Source organism: Bufo bufo, chromosome 1 (assembly GCF_905171765.1).
Source record: "Bufo bufo chromosome 1, aBufBuf1.1, whole genome shotgun sequence".
NCBI classification, from domain to species: domain Eukaryota; kingdom Metazoa; phylum Chordata; class Amphibia; order Anura; family Bufonidae; genus Bufo; species Bufo bufo.
In genome coordinates, this window is record NC_053389.1 from 784,348,356 (window position 1) to 784,367,484 (window position 19,129).

Genomic DNA, 19,129 nt, shown 5'->3' on the forward strand with positions numbered 1-19,129 from the left:
AGCAGAAAATGCACTCCCCATGAGCTGCCAGCTCGATATAAATCTAGAAGAGCAATGAATGGGGAGATCACTGAATCCATGTGAGGTACAGGGCCGGTTCTAGCTTTGTTAGAAAGAGATTGTCATGTACTATATGATGTCTTATTTTTTCCCCTCACCCATGACGGCACCCATGCGACTAGGACCTCCCATCCAGGACAGGAAACCTGAAGAGATAAAATGGTTCACACCCCCACCACACCTCAGTTCAGGTTTCCTGTCCTCCGGATAGGAGGTACCTGAGGAGCTCTGGCTCCTACCGTTGCTTGGCTCTCATCTCGGGAGGCTGAAGATGTCCGGGTCTACTACACCGTAAAGTGACCTATCCCTGGCGGCGTCAGTCTCCTGGGGGAGCCGCTGCCCGAGCCTGCTCTTTCTCCTGCCTCCTCCCAAGCTTCATGGGGAGCCGCTGTGGCCGTGTTCGGGTGGCTCCCGGTCCATTGCAGCGGGGTGCCCGGCGTTCCTCATTCCAAGATGGCGGTGCGCGCTTCTCTGGCGTTCTGCTGGCACGGCCCCTTCCGGCTCAATGATGTCATTTCCGGGCGCCGGGCCGGAAGAAGTGTGGGCATCCTTATGCTTTGGATTAGGCGTTTTTGGGCCTAGGGTTTAAAGGAGCCAAGGTGCGTTTTATAAATTGGCTGCATGAGAAGGCAGCCAGCCTTGTGTGCACACAGTGCTGTGCAGGATCTGGGTTTCCACCAGCATGTTGGAATCCATGTGATGCAGGACGCGCCGACCCACTGGAGCCCTCGAGGCCCACAAGCCCGGTATTGGTCCTGAGGAGTGGGGAAGCTTGACTCTACTACTGGTGAAATTGATCCTCTCCTAATTAATTTGGGGTGTTGTTTTGATTTATTGTTATAGGTAGCAAAAACACCAAATAAATCATCCAGAAAGACTAAACATAAAGAATGTGGAGGATGTAGAGTAGGCTTAGCAGCCTCTTATATTAAACCTCTATGTCAAGCATGTATAGATAATTTGGTTATGGAACAATCTCACAGCTTATCCAGAAATATTAAGGCCTTGGTATGGTAAGTAGTTAAATCTTCTATTAAATCACTTGGTCAGTCGCCCAAGATCTCCAGAAAGGTCTACCTATAATAAAGACTCTGATTCTGATTTTTCTGGGGAGGACGAGGATAGAGAATCCGGCCAGGCCTCATCAGATGATTTTTTCTCTTCAGATAAGGATTCAGCGGGGAGGGCTCTTTTTCCACCAGAAGATACTGAGCCTTTACTTAAAGCCGTTAAAACCACCATGCAATTAGAGGATTTAAAACAACCTGAATCTATTGCTGACCAGGTTTTGAGCGTCTCTGCCCTAAAAGGCATAGAGTTTTCCCCATTCATAAAAATATGAAAGCTCTTATAAGAAAAGAATGGAAAAATCCTGATAGAAAATTTTTCATTCCTAATTCTGTAAAAATAAAATATCCGTTTGAGGAGTCGGTAGCGGGTGTCTGGGACAGGGCCCCCATGGTAGATGCCCTGGTAACTAAAATAGCCAAAAAACTGCTCTACCATTTGATGACTTAGGCTGCTTAGGAGATCCGTTAGATAAAAAAGCAGACGTCTATCTTAGACGTGCTTGGGAGTCTGCTTCAACAAGTCTTAGGCCAGCCATTGCCGCCTCTTGGGTCTCCAGGTCCTTAAGGCTATGGTTAGATCAGCTGGAGTCGCATATTAAGGACAAAAGACCTAGAAAGGAATTACTATCTTCCCTCCCTACCTTTTCTAAAGCTGCAGACTTCCTGGCGGACGCCTCTACTGATGTGATCCGTTTTTCTGCCAGAGCTGCTGCCATGTCTAACGCAGCTAGACGGGCTATCTGGCTTAAATCATGGAAGGGGGATCAGGGTTCTAAGTCTAGACTTTGCTCTTTTCCATGTGAGGGTTCTAGGTTGTTTGGTTCCTCGCTTGATGACATCCTAGAGAGGGCCTCAGATAAGAAGAGGGGTTTCCCGGTTCCTCAGAAAACTTCCTGTTTTTCGTAAATCCCCGTAAGGCCAGTTTTAAAAGACAAAGGAGTAGGCAGGGTGACAGGAGAGACAGGGAGAAATTTGCTAAAAGATCTGGGTTTTTTTTGTTCAAGCCCCAGGACAATAGACCAAAGGACAAACAACAATGACGCCAGATCTCAGATGGGGGGAAGATTGTCTCAGTTTCTCCCAGTTTCTCCCAGTCTCTCTCAGTTTCTCTCAGTTTCTCCCAGTCTGAAGGTCCATTTCTCTTAAGTGTGATAGAAAATGGATTCCGGCTGGAATTCCTTTCTCATCCACCAGATTTTTTAGCCCAGACAGCTTGTCCCAAAAATCCAGAAAGAAGAAATGCTTTGGAGTTAGAAATTTACTCCCTCTTGGTGTCACGGCCATGGCTATGACCGTGACTCCTGAACCGCATGCGGTTGTCAGCGGTTTTCTTTGGTGTTCAATCACAGGTGAGGGCTGTGGTATTTGCCTCACCTGTGGTTGCCGCTGGCAACAGTGTGTATGTGGCAGCGTAGCAGGCTGAGCTGTGCCATTGCAGCTCGCTACGTTGTGCATGCGGTTTTGAGTTATGTGTGTATGTGTGCACTTCCTTTTTATGTTATTGTGTGCACGTCTCCTTTTAGTGGTGTTTTCCCTTCCCTGGTGTTGGAAGGGTTAATCTCCTTCCTAGTGTGTGTGTGCACTGGGTGTGTCCGACTGTGGGGTGTGGCTTCTTGGCCTATAAAGCCTCACTGCTTTTGCAGGCCTGCAGGTTGCTTCAGCCATGCTTAGCTGAGAGCAGCCTCATGTCTTTATTACCTGCCAGTAAGAGCCACCCCTGTGGTCATAACCATAATGTCGCTTTAAGTTATTTCTAGTTATGTGTGATGTCCGTGTGATGTTTTATATGTGTTTTTGTGCAGCTATGGATCTGGGTCCCTGTGTTTGGATGCGTTTGTGATCTGCACCCTGCTAACACAGGGATCCAGTCAGCAAGGCTGTGGCAGGTAGGTGGAACTCTTTGTTCACCTGCCATATCCATAGAGCTGTTTATGTCTCCCCTTTTCCTGCAGCTTGGCCGTTGAGACTCCTGCTCCTCCGTGTCTAGGAGGAGTGGGCTTGTCTTACTCAGCTCCTAGGTGAGGGTCATCTTGAGGGCTAGCAGGGACTTTTAGGTTCCGGAGCATGGGCCCTCCTACCATCAAGGTTGGCTCATGTAGCTAGGAGCCAGGGTCAGGTTAGGGATGCGTTTAGGAGGTGACCTGCTCCCTAATCCTGTCTTCATGGCCAAGCAGCCGTAACATCACCGGGCTCCACACGGCTGAGGATTTCCCCCATCCTCAGCCGTGACACTTGGACAAAGGGGTAGTTTGCCCGGTTCCCAAAACAGAGAGGAGCAAAGGGTTTTATTCCCCTCTATTCTTGGTGAAGAAACCCAATGGAACATTCAGAGTGATTTTAAATAAAAAAAATTAAACAAATCTCTGGTCTACAAAAAATTTCGTATGGAGATGATAAAATCAACTGTAAATCTCCTCTTCCAGGATTGCTGGATGGCAAGCTTGGATTTGGAGGATGCATATTACCCTGTTCCAATCCATGCTTCCTTCCAAAAGATTTTAAGAACAGCAGTCTGGGTCCAGGGAGAGTTACTGCATCTCCAATACAGAGCGCTGCCCTTTGGGGGTTCTCAGACTCCCAGGAGTCTTTACCAAAGTAGTAGCAGAAGTAGCGGCTTTTGTAAGACTGTCTGGAATTACGTTAGTGCCCTATATAGATGATTTTTTAATAGTCTCACAATCAAAAGAGAGACTAGAAAAAAATTAAATTCCTCTGCAAAATCTAGGATGGAAAATAAATTGGAAAAAATCATACCTACCGTATTTTTCGCCCTATACGACGCACCGGCCCATAAGACGCACCTAGGTTTTTGAGGACGAAAATAAGAAAAAAAAATTTGAAACAAAAGCTGTGCTTTTGGTGGGTTTTGAACTAATGGTGGTCTGTGGATGACACTGTTATGGGGGCATCTGTGGATGGCACTGTTATGGGGGCATCTGTGGATGGCACTGTTATGGGGGCATCTGTGGATGGCACTGTTATGGGGGCATATGTGGATGGCACTGTTATGGGGGATCATTGTTGGGGCATCTGTGGATTGCACTGTTATGGGGGCATCTGTGGATGACACATATATAGCATCTTATCTAATGTGTCATCCACAGATCCCCCATAACAGTGTCCCTGTGTAGTGAATGGGGGCCGGCATCTGGTTCTGTAATGGCAGCGGGGCCCGGTGAAGTCACTGTATTCTACTACACCGGGCCCCGCTCACTGTAGTATAATCATATCTAACTTGTGGGAATTGTTAAAGTATTCAAATCATTTTAAATCCAGCGCTGTACTACTTACTACTAACTTCTTGGCAGTCAGGAGGCCGGGCGGGCGCTTGCAGCGTAGCTCACTACGTCATGCACCTGCGCCACCTGCTTCATTCATAAAGTGGGCTACGCTGTAGTGAGCTCCTGACTGCCAAGAAGTTAGTAGTAAGTAGTACAGCGCTGGATTTAAGATGATTTGAATACTTTAACAATATCCACAAGTTAGATATGATTATACTACAGTGAGCGGGGCCCGGTGTAGTAGAATACAGTGACTGCCCCGGGCCCCTCTGCCATTACAGAACCAGATGCTGGCCCCCAGCCCCTCCTTCTTCTCAGCCGATACACCGGACGGCTGCAGCATTCGCCCCATAAGACGCACTGCTATTTTTCCCCCACTTGGGGGGGGGGAGTGCGTCTTATAGGGCGAAAAATACGGTAATTCCTTCTCAAGTTTGCATTTTCTTAGGAATTCAGCTGGACTCCCGTCTGCAAAGAAGTTTTCTTCCGCCTCCAAGGAAGGAGTCAATCAGGGAACAAGTATGGTCAGTCTTCCTTTCTTACCAGTGTACTTTCAGGGAAGCAATGGCGGCACTTGGGCAGATGACATCAGCGATTCCAGCAGTACCTTTCTGCACAGATCCACTCCAGAGAGCTTCAAGCAAACATCCTAAAATCATGGGACTGCTCCCCTTATTCCTTAGATTAGAGTTTCCACTTTTCTTCAAAGACAACTCTCCCTGTTGTGGTGGACAATTCCAGAGAATCTATCCGCAGGGGTTACATGGAAATTTGTAAACCCAACTATAATTGCCACAGACGCCAGCCCTTGAGGTTGGGGGGCCCACTTCCAGAACAGGTGCTGGCAGGAGAGATGGGACTTGAACACGAGGAAAGCATCCTCCAATTTCAAGGAGTTAAAGGCAGTAGAGATGGCACTGAATTTGGCTATACCAGAGGTAAAACACAGGAAGATTGTCTTCTATACCGACAATTCTACAACAGTGGCCTAGATAAACCGTCAAGGGAGAACGAGAGTCCCTTCCCTTTTACTTCTATGCCAGAAAATCTTTTATATAGCAGAGGAGAGAAGGCTTTTTCTGTCAGCAGTGCATCTGAAGGCGAAGGAGAACGTCATAGCAGACTTCCTAAGTCAAGTCTCCTTAAAACAAGGAGAATGGTGTCTAAACAAAGACATTTTTTGCAAATAGTCCAAAGGTACGGTCTTCCCACAGTGCACCTTTTTGCCTCAAGAGCCAACAGAAAATTAGAGAGGTTCTTCTCCCTCAACCATTTGGACCGTCCGTTAGCAATAGATGGGTTAGCACAGGACTGGAGCCAGGAGTTAGGGTATGCCTTCTCTCCATTTTGCCTTATTCCCCAGGTATTGAAGAAAATACAAAAAGAGGGGGCCTCTGTTATGCTGATAGAACCAATGTGGCCAAAGAGGTCCTGGTACTCCAGTCTGCTAAAGTTGGCAGTAGAGCCTCCGTGGTTCCTTCCGTTGAAAGAGGATCTTCTGTACCAGGGTCCGCTAGTCCATCCCAGCTCAGAAATTCTCCATCTCTCGGTGTGGATTTTGAAAGGGCAGGTTGGTCTAGAAGGGGATTATCCGCCAAAGTAGTCTCCACTATGCTGAAGAGTAGGAAGGCGGTTACCTCAAGAAAATATAACAAAGTTTGGAATGTTTTTTCAGCCTTCTTAGGACATACCCCAGACCAGTGGCATTCCTAGGGTATTTGTCACCCGGGGCGGGTCCTTTCACTGGCACCCCCCACCAATACTGTAAAAAAATGGTACCCCTTTACAGTAGTATTGCCCTCATTGTGCAACCTTCATAGTAGTTTTGTCCATATATGTGCCCTCTCATGGTAGTTATGCCAATATTGTGCCCCTTCAAGGTATTTATGCATTCACTGTACACCTTCACAGTAGTTATGCCCACATTGTGCCCCTTTAAAGTACTTATCCCTTCATTGTGCCCCCTTCACAATTGTAATTACATTTTTGTGCCTCCCTCACAGTAGTTATGCCCTCTCTGTGCCCATTACAAAGTAGCAATGCCCTATCTGTGCCCCTTCACAGTTGTAATGGCCTCTCTGTGCCCCTTCAGAGTAGTTATGCCCTCACTGTGCCCTCATAACAGTAATAATGCCCTCTGTGCCCCTTCATAGTAATAATGCCCACTCAGTGCCCCATAACAGTTATGCCCACCCACTTTACAAGAGTAATGCTCTCTGTGCCTCCTTCACAGTAGTAATGCCATCTTTGGTCCCTTCATAGTAGCAATGCCCATTGTGCACCTTCATAGTAGTAATGCCCATTGTGCCCCCTTAATAGTAGTAATGCCCATTGTGCCCCCTTAGTAATAATGCCCACTGTGCCTACTTCATAGTAGTAATGCCCACTGCCCCACTTCATAGTTATAATGCCCATTGTATCCCATTTATAGTAGTAATTCCCTCTATAGTAGTAAGGCCCATTGTGCCCCCATAATACTAGTAATGCCCTTTGTAGTAGTATTGCCCTCTGTGCCCCCTTTGTACTAGTATTGCCCTCTGTGCCCCCTTTGTAGTAGTAAAGCCCTCTGTGCCCCCTTTGTAGTAGTAAAGACCTCTGTGCCCCCTTTGTAGTAGTAATGGCCTCTGTGCCCCCTTTGTAGTAATAATGCCCTCTGTGCCACTTTGTAGTAGTAATAATGCCCTCTGTGACCCTTTGTAGTTGTAATGTCCTCTGTGCCCCCTTTGTAGTAATTTTGCCCTCTGTGCTCGGGAGAGACAGAGCGCAGGGAGCTGAGTGACAGGACCACAGCTCCCTGTGCTCCTGCAATGAAAGCTTCCATCTATATTGATGGGAGTACTCATTGCTTCTAGGCTCTGGCACCCCCTGAGAGCCGGCACCCGGGGCGGAGCGCCCTCCTGGGCACGCCACTGGCCCAGACCCTTTAAGTCTCCTGAAATATCAAAGAACTTAGAGTTTTTGCAAGCAGGGCTAGACAGGAATCTTAAAGCATCTACATTGTCCAGGTAGCTGCTTTAAAGGGTTTCGGTCACCTAAAAAATGGGTATTAAGCTGGCTGACATTAATGATGTGCTAATGTCAGCTAAACATAACTATATTAGTGCCATCTCACTGCCTAAAGCCTTTATTGAGAAAAACAAACTTTTATAACATGCTAATTAGCCTCTAGGAGCAGGGGGGGGGGGGCGTTGCATCTGCTCCTGGAGGCTCAGTTTGCCCACCTCTTTTCTCGCCCTTTTCTCGCTCTCCTGGAGACCAGGAAATTGAGTGGGGACCAGTGCAGTGGCAAGGGAATCGGTAAGGTGAGTAATGATTTTTTATTTATTTTTTTAACTCCCTCCTAACCTGTTTTTACATAAAATATTACCCTCAGACAACCCCTTTAAGGTAGAATATGTTCAAATTAACATGGTCATCCTTGAACAAATTAAGTTTAGAATTTGAGGTACCGCTGTTCTACAAATCTCGCCATAAATGGATATACTACAAGTTCCAGCAAAGCTGTCTTAACTATGAATTCACGTTACGATACCCCAGGCTGCTAGATAGCTGTGTGTGCATTACACTACTGTGTTTCTCATTACAGGCAGAAGGTGGTTTGATTCTTACACACAAAAGCCTGAATGGATTTCCTATGGGCTGCTGGCCTTATTGTATGTCCTCATTCTGGCCCTTTTTATTATGGTACATTCAGGAGGTAATAATGTTTTTCTTATTGCTATAAAATGTCACGATTCAGTCAATTCTGATGAAATTGTTACACCTGGGACTCCATGGCGACTTGAAGCCACCTGGGAAGGGTGGTAAAGTTGTGATCACAACTTACCTATAAGTTTCACCGTGTCAGAAATTTAGTGACACCTGATGCATGATGCATATGGCAGACTGTGTGGAGCCTGTATAATGTACAGTATGTCTGTACCAGACATGTACATAGAAGCGAGTGGACCCTATAGGAAACACTAAATAAACCCCCCTTTACATTATGGGGACAGGCTTTCCTCCCAAAAAGAAGTTTTCATGGCCATTGGGCCACTTCTCCTTCCACTTGTTTTCTAATACTGCCACAAAGTAGCAAAGGTAATGGCACCAACTAGGACTGGGCATCCTTTCTTCAAATTCCCCATAGAAGTTGCATGTACACACTTGTGGTCAGCTCTCCTGGCTTCTTAATTGTAGTCCTCTGGGTGCACGGAAAATAGCTGGAAAGCTTCAAACATGAAGAAAGCAATATCCCGCACTCCTGTGAGCGGTATAAAATCTTCTATACTTTATTTCAAAACATCAACATGGATCTTCAATATCTTTGCTTACGCATTTCGATCATAAGATCTTAGTCATAGTATACAGAAGTTGCATGGGCTACCCCTATAGTATGTATGCCCGAGTCGATGCAATGACATAGGAGTCCATATTGCCCCCTACTTTAGATTATCATTAGTGTTGAGTGAACTGAGCTTTGGATCAAAAATTCGAAGTTGCTTCAGTCAAAACTTCGCATTCAAATGTATGGGCTCCGGGAAGGTGAAATTCGTTATCACCCAAGTGTCGCAAGACTTCGGTGAATTACTTCCGACTTTTTAAACTTGAAAACCATTTTAAAACTTGAATCCGAAGTCGGGTTTGTTACCGAGGTACCAGCTGGTACCGAAGCCGACTTCAGAATCAAGTTTTAAAATTTTCAAGTTTAAAAATAGACGGCCAAGTTATTCACCGAAGTCTCGCGATACTTTGGTGATAACAAATTTCTCCTCGCCGATGCCCATACATTTGAATGCTGTACGGAGACAGTTTTGACTGAACTCAACTTCAGATCTACACTGAACAAAAATATAAACGCAACACTTTCGGTTTTGCTCCCATTTTGCATGAGCTGAACTCAAAGATATGAAACATTTTCTACATACACAAAAGACCCATTACTCTCAAATATTGTTCACAAATCTGTCTAAATCTGTGTTAGTGAGCTCTTCTCCTTTGCTGAGATAATCCATCCCACCTCACAGGTGTGGCATATCAAGGTGCTTAGACAGCATAATTATTGCACAGGTGTGCCTTAGACTGCCCACAATAAAAGGACACTCTGAACTGTGCACCGTTTTGCCTTACTGGGGGCGGGGTCAGAAAACCAGTCAGTATCTGGTGTGGCCACCATTTCCCTCACGCAGTGCAACACATCTCCGTTGCATAGAGTTGATCAGGTTGTTGACTGTGGCCTGTGGAATGTTGGTCCACTCCTCTTCAATAGCTGTGCGAAGTTGCAGAATATTGGCAGGAACTGGAACACGCTGTTATATACGCCGATCTAGAGCATCCCAAACATACTCAATGGGTGACATGTCCGGTAAGTATGCTCGCCATGCAAGAACTGTGATGTTTTCAGCTTCCAAGAATTGTGTACAGATCCTTGCACTATGGGGCTGTGCATTATCACGCTGCAACATGAGGTGATGGTTGTCGATGAATGGCACAACAATGGGCCTCAGGATCTCTTCACGGTATCTCTGTGTATTCAAAATGCCATCAATAAAATGCACCTGTGTTCGTTGTCCATAACATACGCCTGCCCATACCGTAACCCCACCGCCACCATGGGCCACAACCATCGATCCACAACGTTGACATCAGCAAACCGCTCACCCACACACGCTGTCTGCCATCTGCCCTGAACAGTGAAAACCGGGACTTATCCGTGAACGCCATGACGCCATCGAATGTGAGCCTTTGCCCACTCAAGTCGGTTACGAGGACGAACTGCAGTCAGGTCCAGACCCCGATGATGATGACGAGCATGCAGATGAGCTTCCCTGAGACGGTGTCTGCCAGTTTGTGCAGAAATTATTTGGTTATGCAAACCAATATTTGCTGCAGCTGTCTGGGTGGCTGGTCTCATATGATCATGGAGGTGAACATGTTGGATTTGGAGGTCCTGGGCTGGTGTGGTTACATGTGGCCTGCGGTTGTGAGGCCGGTTGGATGTACTGCCAAATTCTCTGAAACACCTTTGGAGACGGCTTATGGTAGAGAAATGAACATTCATTGCACAGGCAACAGCTCTGGTAGACATTCCTTCAAACGTTGCGAAATCTGTGGTATTGTGCTGTGTGATCAAACTGCACATTTCAGAGTGGCCTTTTATTGTGGGCAGTCTAAGGCACACCTGTGCAATATTCATGCTCTCTAATCAGCACCTTGATATGCCACACCTGTGAGGTGGGATGGATTATCTCGGCAAAGGAGAAGAGCTCACTAACACAGATTTAGACAAATTTGTGAACAATATTCGAGAGTAATAGGTCTTTTGTGTATGTAGAAAATGTTTCATATCTTTGAGTTCAGCTCATGCAAAATGGGAGCAAAACTGAAAGTGTTGCGTTTATATTTTTGTTCAGTATAGGATTCCAAGCTCGCTTTGTGCAACCCTAATTCGCTGTCTTAAATTTGTGTGGATAACCTATAGTACCTTCACTTTGCACTGACTAATTTAAAATTATGTTGTTGTTTTTTTTCTACCAGCCAATGTACCCAGTAAAAATGTAGTCACTTTAAAAGAAATGAATGACTTCAGGGGAAAAGGTAAGGTACTGTAATGATGAATGGAGCCTGTGCTATGAATACTGGTTTTATATATTTTTATAACCTTTTAACCCCTTAAGGACACAGCCTTTTTACACCTTAGGACCAGGCCATTTTTTGAAAATCTGACCAGAGTCCCTTTAAGTGCTGATAACTTTAAAACGCTTTGACTTATCCAGGCCGTTCTGAGATTGTTTTTTCGTCACATATTGTACTTCATGACACTGGTAAAATGGAGTCAAAAAGATAATTTTTTTTGCACCAAAAAATACCTAATTTAACAAAAATTTGGAAAAATTTGCAAATTTCAAAGTTTCAGTTTCTCTACTTCTGTAATACATAGTAATACCCCCAAAAATTGTGATGACTTTACATTCCCCATATGTCTACTTCATGTTTGAATTGTTTTGGGAATGATATTTTATTTTTTGGGGATGTTATAAGGCTTAGAAGTTTAGAAGCAAATCTTGAAATTTTTCAGAAATTTACAAAAACTCAATTTTTAGGGACCAGTTCAGGTCTCAAGTCACTTTGCGAGGCTTACATTATAGAAACCACGCAAAAATGACCCCATCTAAGAAACTACACCCCTCAAGGTATTCAAAACTGATTTTGCATACGTTGTTAACCCTTTAGGTGTTGCACAAGAGTTATTGGCAAATGGGGAGGAAATTTGAGAATTTCATTTTTTTGTCTAATTTTTCATTTTAACCCATTTTTTTCCACTAACAAACCAAGGGTTAACAGCCAAACAAGACTGTATCTTTATTGCCCTGACTCTGCCGTTTACAGAAACACCCAATATGTGGCCGTAAACTACTGTACGGCCACACAGCGGGGCGTAGAGGGAAAGGTGCGCCGTATGGTTTTTGGAAGGCTGATTTTTATGGACTGGTTTATTTACACCATGTCCCATTTGAAGCCCCCTGATGCACCCCTAGAGGAGAAACTCCCTAAAAGTGACCCCATCTAAGAAACTACACCCCTCAAGGTATTCAAAACTGATTTTACATACGTCGTTAACCCTTTAGGTGTTGCACAAGAGTTATTGGCAAATGGCGATGAAATTTGAGAATTTCATTTTTTTGCCTAATTTTCCATTTTAACCCATTTTTTCCACTAACAAAGCAAGGGTTAACAGCCAAACAAGACTGTATCTTTATTGCCCTGACTCTTCTGTTTACAGAAACACCCAATATGTGGCCGTAAACTACTGTACGGGCACACAGCGGGGCGTAGAGTGAAAGGTGCGCCGTTTGGTTTTTGGAGGGCTGATTTTGCTGGACTGTTTTTTTTGGCACCATGTCCCATTTGAAGCCCCCCCTGATGCACCCCTAGATTATAAACTCCATAAAAGTGACCCCATCTAAGAAACTACACCCCTCAAGGTATTCAAAACTGATTTTACAAACTTTGTTAACCCTTTAGGTGTTGCACAAGATTTAATGGAAAATAGAGATACAATTTCAAAATTTCACTTTTTTGGCAGATTTTCCATTTTAATATTTTTTTTCCAGTTACAAAGCAAGGGTTAACAGCCAAACAAAACTCATTATTTATGGCCCTAATTCTGTAGTTTACAGAAACACCCCATATGTGGTCGTAAACCGCTGTACGGGCACACGGCAGGGCGCAGAAGGAAAGGAACACCATATGGTTTTTGGAAGGCAGGTTTTGCTGGACTGTTTTTTTTTACACCATGTCCCATTTGAAGCCCCCCTGATGCACCCCTAGAGTAGAAACTCCAAAAAAGTGAACCCATTTTAGAAACTACGGGATAGGGTGGCAGTTTTGTTGGTACTAGTTTAGGGTACATATGATTTTTGGTTGCTCTATATTACACTTTTTGTGCGGCAAGGTAACAAGAAATAGCTTTTTTGGCACCGTTTTTTTTTTTGTTATTTACAACATTCATCTGACAGGTTACATCATGTGGTAATTTTATAGAGCAGGTTGTCACGGACGCGGCGATACCTAATATGTATACAATTTTTTTTATTTATGTAAGTTTTACACAATGATTTCATTTTTAAAACCAAAAAAATGTTTTAGTGTCTCCATAGTCTAAGAGCCATAGTTTTTTCAGTTTTTGGGCGATTATCTTAAGTAGGGTCTCATTTTTTGCGGGATGAGATGACGGTTTGATTGGCATCTATTTTGGGGTGCATATGACTTTTTGATTGCTTGCTATTACACTTTTTGTGACGTAAGATGACAAAAAATTTCTTTTTTTACATCGTTTTTATTTTTATTTTTTTACGGTGGTCATCTGAGGGGTTAGATCATGTGATATTTTTATAGAGCCGGGCGATGCGGATGCGGCGATACCTAATATGTATACTTTTTTTTTATTTATTTAAGTTTTACACAATGATTTCATTTTTGAAACAAAAAAAATGATGTTTGAGTGTCTCCATAGTCTAAGAGCCATAGTTTTTTCAGTTTTTGGGCGATTATCTTAAGTAGGGTCTCATTTTTTGCGGGATGAGATGACGGTTTGATTGGCATCTATTTTGGGGTGCATATGACTTTTTGATTGCTTGCTATTACACTTTTTGTGACGTAAGATGACAAAAAATGGCTTTTTTTACACCGTTTTTATTTTTATTTTTTTACGGTGGTCATCTGAGGGGTTAGATCATGTGATATTTTTATAGAGCCGGGCCATACGGACGCGGCGATACCTAATATGTATACTTTTTTTTTATTTATGTAAGTTTTACACAATGATTTCATTTTTGAAATAAAAAAAATGATGTTTTAGTGTCTCCATAGTCTAAGAGCCATAGTTTTTTCAGTTTTTGGGCGATTATCTTGGGTAGGGTATGATTTTTGCGGGATGAGATGACGGTTTGATTTTTACAATTTTGGCGTACATGCGACTATTTTGATCACTTTTATTACCTTTTTTGGGAAGTAAGGTGGGCAAAATTTCAATTTCATCATAGTTTTTTATTTTTTATTTTTATGGTGTTCACCGTTCGGGTAAAGTAACATGACCGTTTTATAGATCAGGTCGTTACGCACGCGGCGATACCAAACATGTGTAGGGAATTTTATTTTTTTCATTTTTTATCAGTGATAAATGTGTTTTTTGATTTTTACATTTTTTTCACTTTTATTCACTTTTTTTGGACCCAGACCCACTTGGTTCTTGAAGATCCAGTGGGTCTGATGTCTGTATAATACAGTACAGAACAATATATATTGTACTGCACTGTATTTTACTTACACTGAACAGATCTTTGCCTTTCAGCACAGATCTGTTCAGCACCATGGACAGCAGGACGCCTGAGAGGCGTCCTGTTGCCATGGGAACCTTCCCCGTCTGCTCAGAACTTCGCAGACGGGGAAGGGTAAGGAGGGGATCTCTCGGGGGGCTGTCTGGGGGCTCTCTCCCTCTCCATCGGGGGGCTGCAAAGGCACAGCAGCCCCCCGATGGGAGAGGGAGGGAGGGAGCTCCCTGCGCTGTTAACCTTTTCCATACAGCGGTCCGTACGGACCGCTGTATGGAAAGGGTTAAACGGCTGACATCGCATCGCAGATGTCAGCCGTTTATACCAGGGTGCCAGCAATGTGCTGGCACCCTGGTATACCCACTGAACACCAATGAATTTTCAAGGGGAGGCGGGCGGGGGATCGCGATCCCGCCTGCCGCACCGCCCGCCTCCCGCACCGCCCACACCGCCCGCAACCCTCCCCCTGCACCTCCCGCCACCATAAAAATCATTCGGGGGTGCAGGGGGGGGTGAATAAAACTTTTTTTAGGCATATAAAGTTTCTGAAATCGCAGCAAACCGCAGGTCTGAATTGACCTGCGGTTTGCCGCAATCGCCGACATGGGGGGGTCACGGGACCCCCCCGCGCATTTAGCCTAGGTGCCTGCTCAATGATTTGAGCAGGCACCGGGTTCCGATCACTGCCGGCCGGGCGGCAGTGATCGGAACAACACATGACGTACCGGTACGTCATGTGTCCTTAAGAGGTTAAGGGCTGATTCAAACGACCGTGCTTGGTCCGGGAAAAAACAGGCTCCCCTGGCCCAAACTGACTGGATCATAGTAATTTATGATGCAGTCAATTTCTATCTGATCGTGAGTCTAATATACTATATTCACATCATATGAATATAGTACAAAAGACGATCAGATAGGAACTGACTGTATAATAAATCGCTATGATGCAATCAGTTTGGCCCAGGAGGGCCACTGTTGGTCGTGGAAATGCAACGGACACACAAACCATTTTTCCTGGACTGAGCATGGTCAGCCCTAAAGGGTTTTCACACTGCGATAAAAAGCTGCCCTATAGGCAGTGGATCAACTTTTTTTATATGCCCCCAGTTCAGATGCTTCAAAAACAATCCTACATAAGATGTCTGTGACAGGCGCAGCACAATAAGTGCCTTTTGCGCTGTGGCATTAGAAGAATTTGATATCTCTAACTTTTTAGTTCAACCAGACTGTCTGTTACTCTGCTTTAATTCCTCTAGTGCCGTTCTATGGAAACAGTAGGCTTAAAGAGCACTCCAAATGCTTAAAATAATTTCTTTATTAACTTAAACTTTTCTTCATATATCACTGCCACCTCTGCAGCAGATAGTCTATGTACAAACACATGTTGCATAAAGTATCACAAAATGGCGGTATGGACAAAATGGTGGTTTAACTGTTCAATCTTGTCATTGAACATAAATGGTGGATATATTTCTCTCTTCAGTATCTGTACTCTCACTTTAAGTTATTTAAGCACTTTATTCTGAGAGGCATATCTGAGATTTGCTATGGGTTTGTTTGTATGCAATTATTTGATTGATTGCTTTTATGGTGGGACTGTAAAATGAACATATAACTGGTTCAGTATACAGTTCTAATCACAATAATTACAATATGGACATTATATAACTGTTCTAAACATCTATTTGGGCTTTTGTTCCCATGAAACTTAGCTCTGACTGGATGTGACTATTCAGCTCCTCTGCTCTGGTCTATACTGACTCCAGAAGATTCTGCTAGGGGATTTCCCACACAGGCTCAGTGTGAGGCTGGCTGTGATTGGTCAAGACTCCTGGGCAGTAACAACAGTTTAACTCTATGCTTTCTGTTGATAATTCTGCTGTGCCATTGAGCTTACCTTACATTCACCTACTGAATCTTAAAGGTATATTATCTTTCTGCTTCTGTGAACACAATATATAACTGTTATATGACACCCATGAAGTCACTGTAAATAACTCTCTTTATATCTCTAATATAAAAACATAAGAACTGTATTAACTTTATTGGCAGGTCTAGCTATATAAACATGTAAGTCATATTAGCAACCTGGGACAGGTCTTAGCTGGCCAGCTACAATGTCTACTGCACAAAATTCAAGGGGTTTTCCTTCAGATTATAAATTTATGTTTTTAATGGTTCAAATTATGTAAAATAATGTTCGCAATGAAATTATTTATTTTTCCTAACTCCTGTTCCAACATTTCCCAGTCCTCCTGCCAGACTGTGCTCCTTGGTGTCTCTCAACACACAGCAAATGTGTTAATAGCAACAGGGATCTCTTGCTATGAACCTGCTGTACACCTGAATCTGAATTTGTTATCAATTTGCTTAATTTGATGTTTGCTGGAAGGACATTTTTGATTGTTATTCCTTATAATTCCTTTAGTTTCTGTGCCTCGTGCCGGTGCTGTGAAAGCTGTGTGCAGCTGTTTCCAGAGTCTTGAATACTAGTCCTTTGGTTTTCTTTGAGTGCATCCTGGGAGTTGTGTTTCCGCAATCTTGTCGTCGCTATTGTAGTTGTGTTTGTTGTGGGTTCAGCTTTCAGTTTGGGTTTTGATTTTCTCACAGTCTTTTTGGACTTAGCAGTTCAGGGTCCGTTTTTGATAGAGTTTAGCCCTCTTACCTTCATTTATCACGCCCCACCTGTCTGCCATCTGCTGTCTCTTCCACTGTCGGAATCCATCTCCCTCATCCGTTTCCATCCTCATCCAGTTTTATGTCATCTGTTGGTGAGTTTATCATTCTCGATTAGCTGTCCGTCAATCTAATACATGCTTCAGATATCTTTTCTTGCAGCTGTCCTTTTGTTATGTGATTCTGCTCTACTCAAGTCCTGGAGGTATCTGAGTACCAAGAGCCATTGAATACAAGTCTGACAGTGTTGCAAACAACTCACATTGTTAAAAAATTACTGGTTAGTTAATGACTGACTGCAGTGGTGGCCCACCTTGATTGGGTGTTGATAGGGACCTGGAAGCAGAGGCACGTGGGGACCTTGGGAACAGAAGCAGCAGGTGATCAGAAAAGTGAGTGTGGCTTGTTTTATTATGTGGCACCATTCTGAGCCTTTCACTGAAAAATTTAACCCCATTACATTCACACCACCATCCCTTTTTACTTAAAGAGGACCTTTCACCGATCCTGACATTGTGAACTAAGTATCATGACATATACAGCGGCGCCCAGGGATCTCACTGCACTTACTATTATCCCTGGGCGCCGCTCCGTTGTCCCGTTATGTCCTCCGGTATGTTCGGGGACTTGGTTATAGTAGGCGGAGACTTAGGGGACTTGGTTATAGTAGGCGGAGTCTGCCCTTGTTCTGCTGGGCGTCTCCCTCTCTTAGGCTGTAGCGCTGGCCAATCGCAGCGCAGAGCTCACAGCCTGGGAGTTTTTTTCTCCCAGGCTGTGAGCTCTGCGATGCGATTGGCCAGCTCTACAGCCTAGAAGAAGAAGACGCCCAGGAGAACAAGGGCAGTCTCCTTCTACTATAACCAAGTGACCGAACATACCAGAAGGGCATAGCGGCAGAACGGAGCGGCGCCCAGGGATAATAGTAAGTGCAGTGAGATCCCTGGGCGCCGCTGTATATGTCATGATACTTAGTTCACAATGTCAGGATCGGTGAAAGGTCCTCTTTAAAGGACCCTGATTTGTGTAAGCATGCAGAAGCAGAATATTTCCACTGCTGCTTGTAGAAATAACTTTCTGACTAAAGGAAGTTGGCTGTAAAGTGCTTACCTTGCTTAGGGCCTACAGGTGTAGCTCGAAGATGCAGGGGCCTCGATGCAAGTTCTGTACCAGTATTCCCACACAACCCTGCTTTTTTACTACATGATACAGAAGACTTTGGGTCCTCTTAGACACCAGATGCAATTTCTGCATCACTCCTCTGCATTAAATAATGTTCAGTTACTGCATAGTGTTGTTCATGTCAATGAAATACTAACCACAATATTTTATTTCCCTGCAGTACATAACCTTTCTGAATTCATGGATGATGTACATACATCAGTAAAACGTAAGTCAACATGTAAGATAAAATCAGGGAAACTTTTATGTGAAATTCATAACTACTGATTCCTGGGTGACCGAAATCCAGTTAGTTACACCAATGTTACTCAATGCACCCTGGGAAAATAGCTGTCTTCAAGAATAAAAACTGTCCTTCCAGTGCCGCCTATAAGTGGTTGTCTGACACTGAAAAATGAATGGCAGGCAGATCACTCGCACATGACGTTTGAAGCCTCTATACTGTAGTTACATGCTATACCTGCATATGTAACCATTAAGGTCAGTGATTGAATAGGGACAGTAGCCAGTAACAGTGTTGGGACGGTAGGACTTTCCAAAGGTAACAATGTTTTCCCTTTTTAAAGACTTTCCTGTCTTTGATTTGCTGTGAACCAGCGGATCACTGCTAAAGAGCTAAATGTTGTGATTTAGTGCCTAAGCACTCTTATGCTAAAATGTACTCTTTTTGCTTGTGCATTGTGATCCCCACATTGTTTTGTATGTTAACATATAGTTAAGAGACAGCTTTTTAATGCAGTTGCTTGGGTAATGGGCTGGTTCTGCCCCTTGGTAGGAAGAAAGACGTGTTCTTGTGAACTGTTGTAAAGTAGGCCCAAGGAGAAGCCTAGTCCACGAAATTTAGACTGGAGAAGCTGACAGAGTAAAGCAACTGAACTGAGAGACTATCCTTGAGGGAAAGAAGGCCTGAAAGTCATATAGAAAGTTTAGAATTAAGGTTGTGCTGGATACAGACAGTAAGGTACCGCACAAAAATACTTTACTGCTGTGGAGAGGGTATATAGCTTCGGCGCCCACCACATTTTGACTGGCCATCTGGATCTGAGATCTG

General features: G+C 44.0%; 1 protein-coding gene and 1 long non-coding RNA gene across 2 annotated transcripts in view; one reads left to right on the top strand and one right to left on the bottom strand.

The window, feature by feature from the left end:
• The window catches only part of LOC120986364 (CD209 antigen-like protein C), a 52,511-nt gene that overhangs the window by 24,764 nt on the left and 8,618 nt on the right, over positions 1-19,129 (top strand). The window contains exons 3-5 of the mRNA XM_040414894.1: positions 7,998-8,108; positions 10,928-10,987; positions 18,239-18,286. Of these exons, the coding sequence (XP_040270828.1) occupies positions 7,998-8,108; positions 10,928-10,987; positions 18,239-18,286 (219 nt within the window). The remainder of the gene's footprint in view (positions 1-7,997; positions 8,109-10,927; positions 10,988-18,238; positions 18,287-19,129) is intronic.
• Positions 2,307-3,528, bottom strand: LOC120986366. The gene is made up of 3 exons (XR_005775674.1): positions 3,363-3,528; positions 2,617-2,619; positions 2,307-2,395 (listed from the first exon to the last, which is right to left on the bottom strand). It is a non-coding gene; the product is annotated as an uncharacterized LOC120986366 (long non-coding RNA).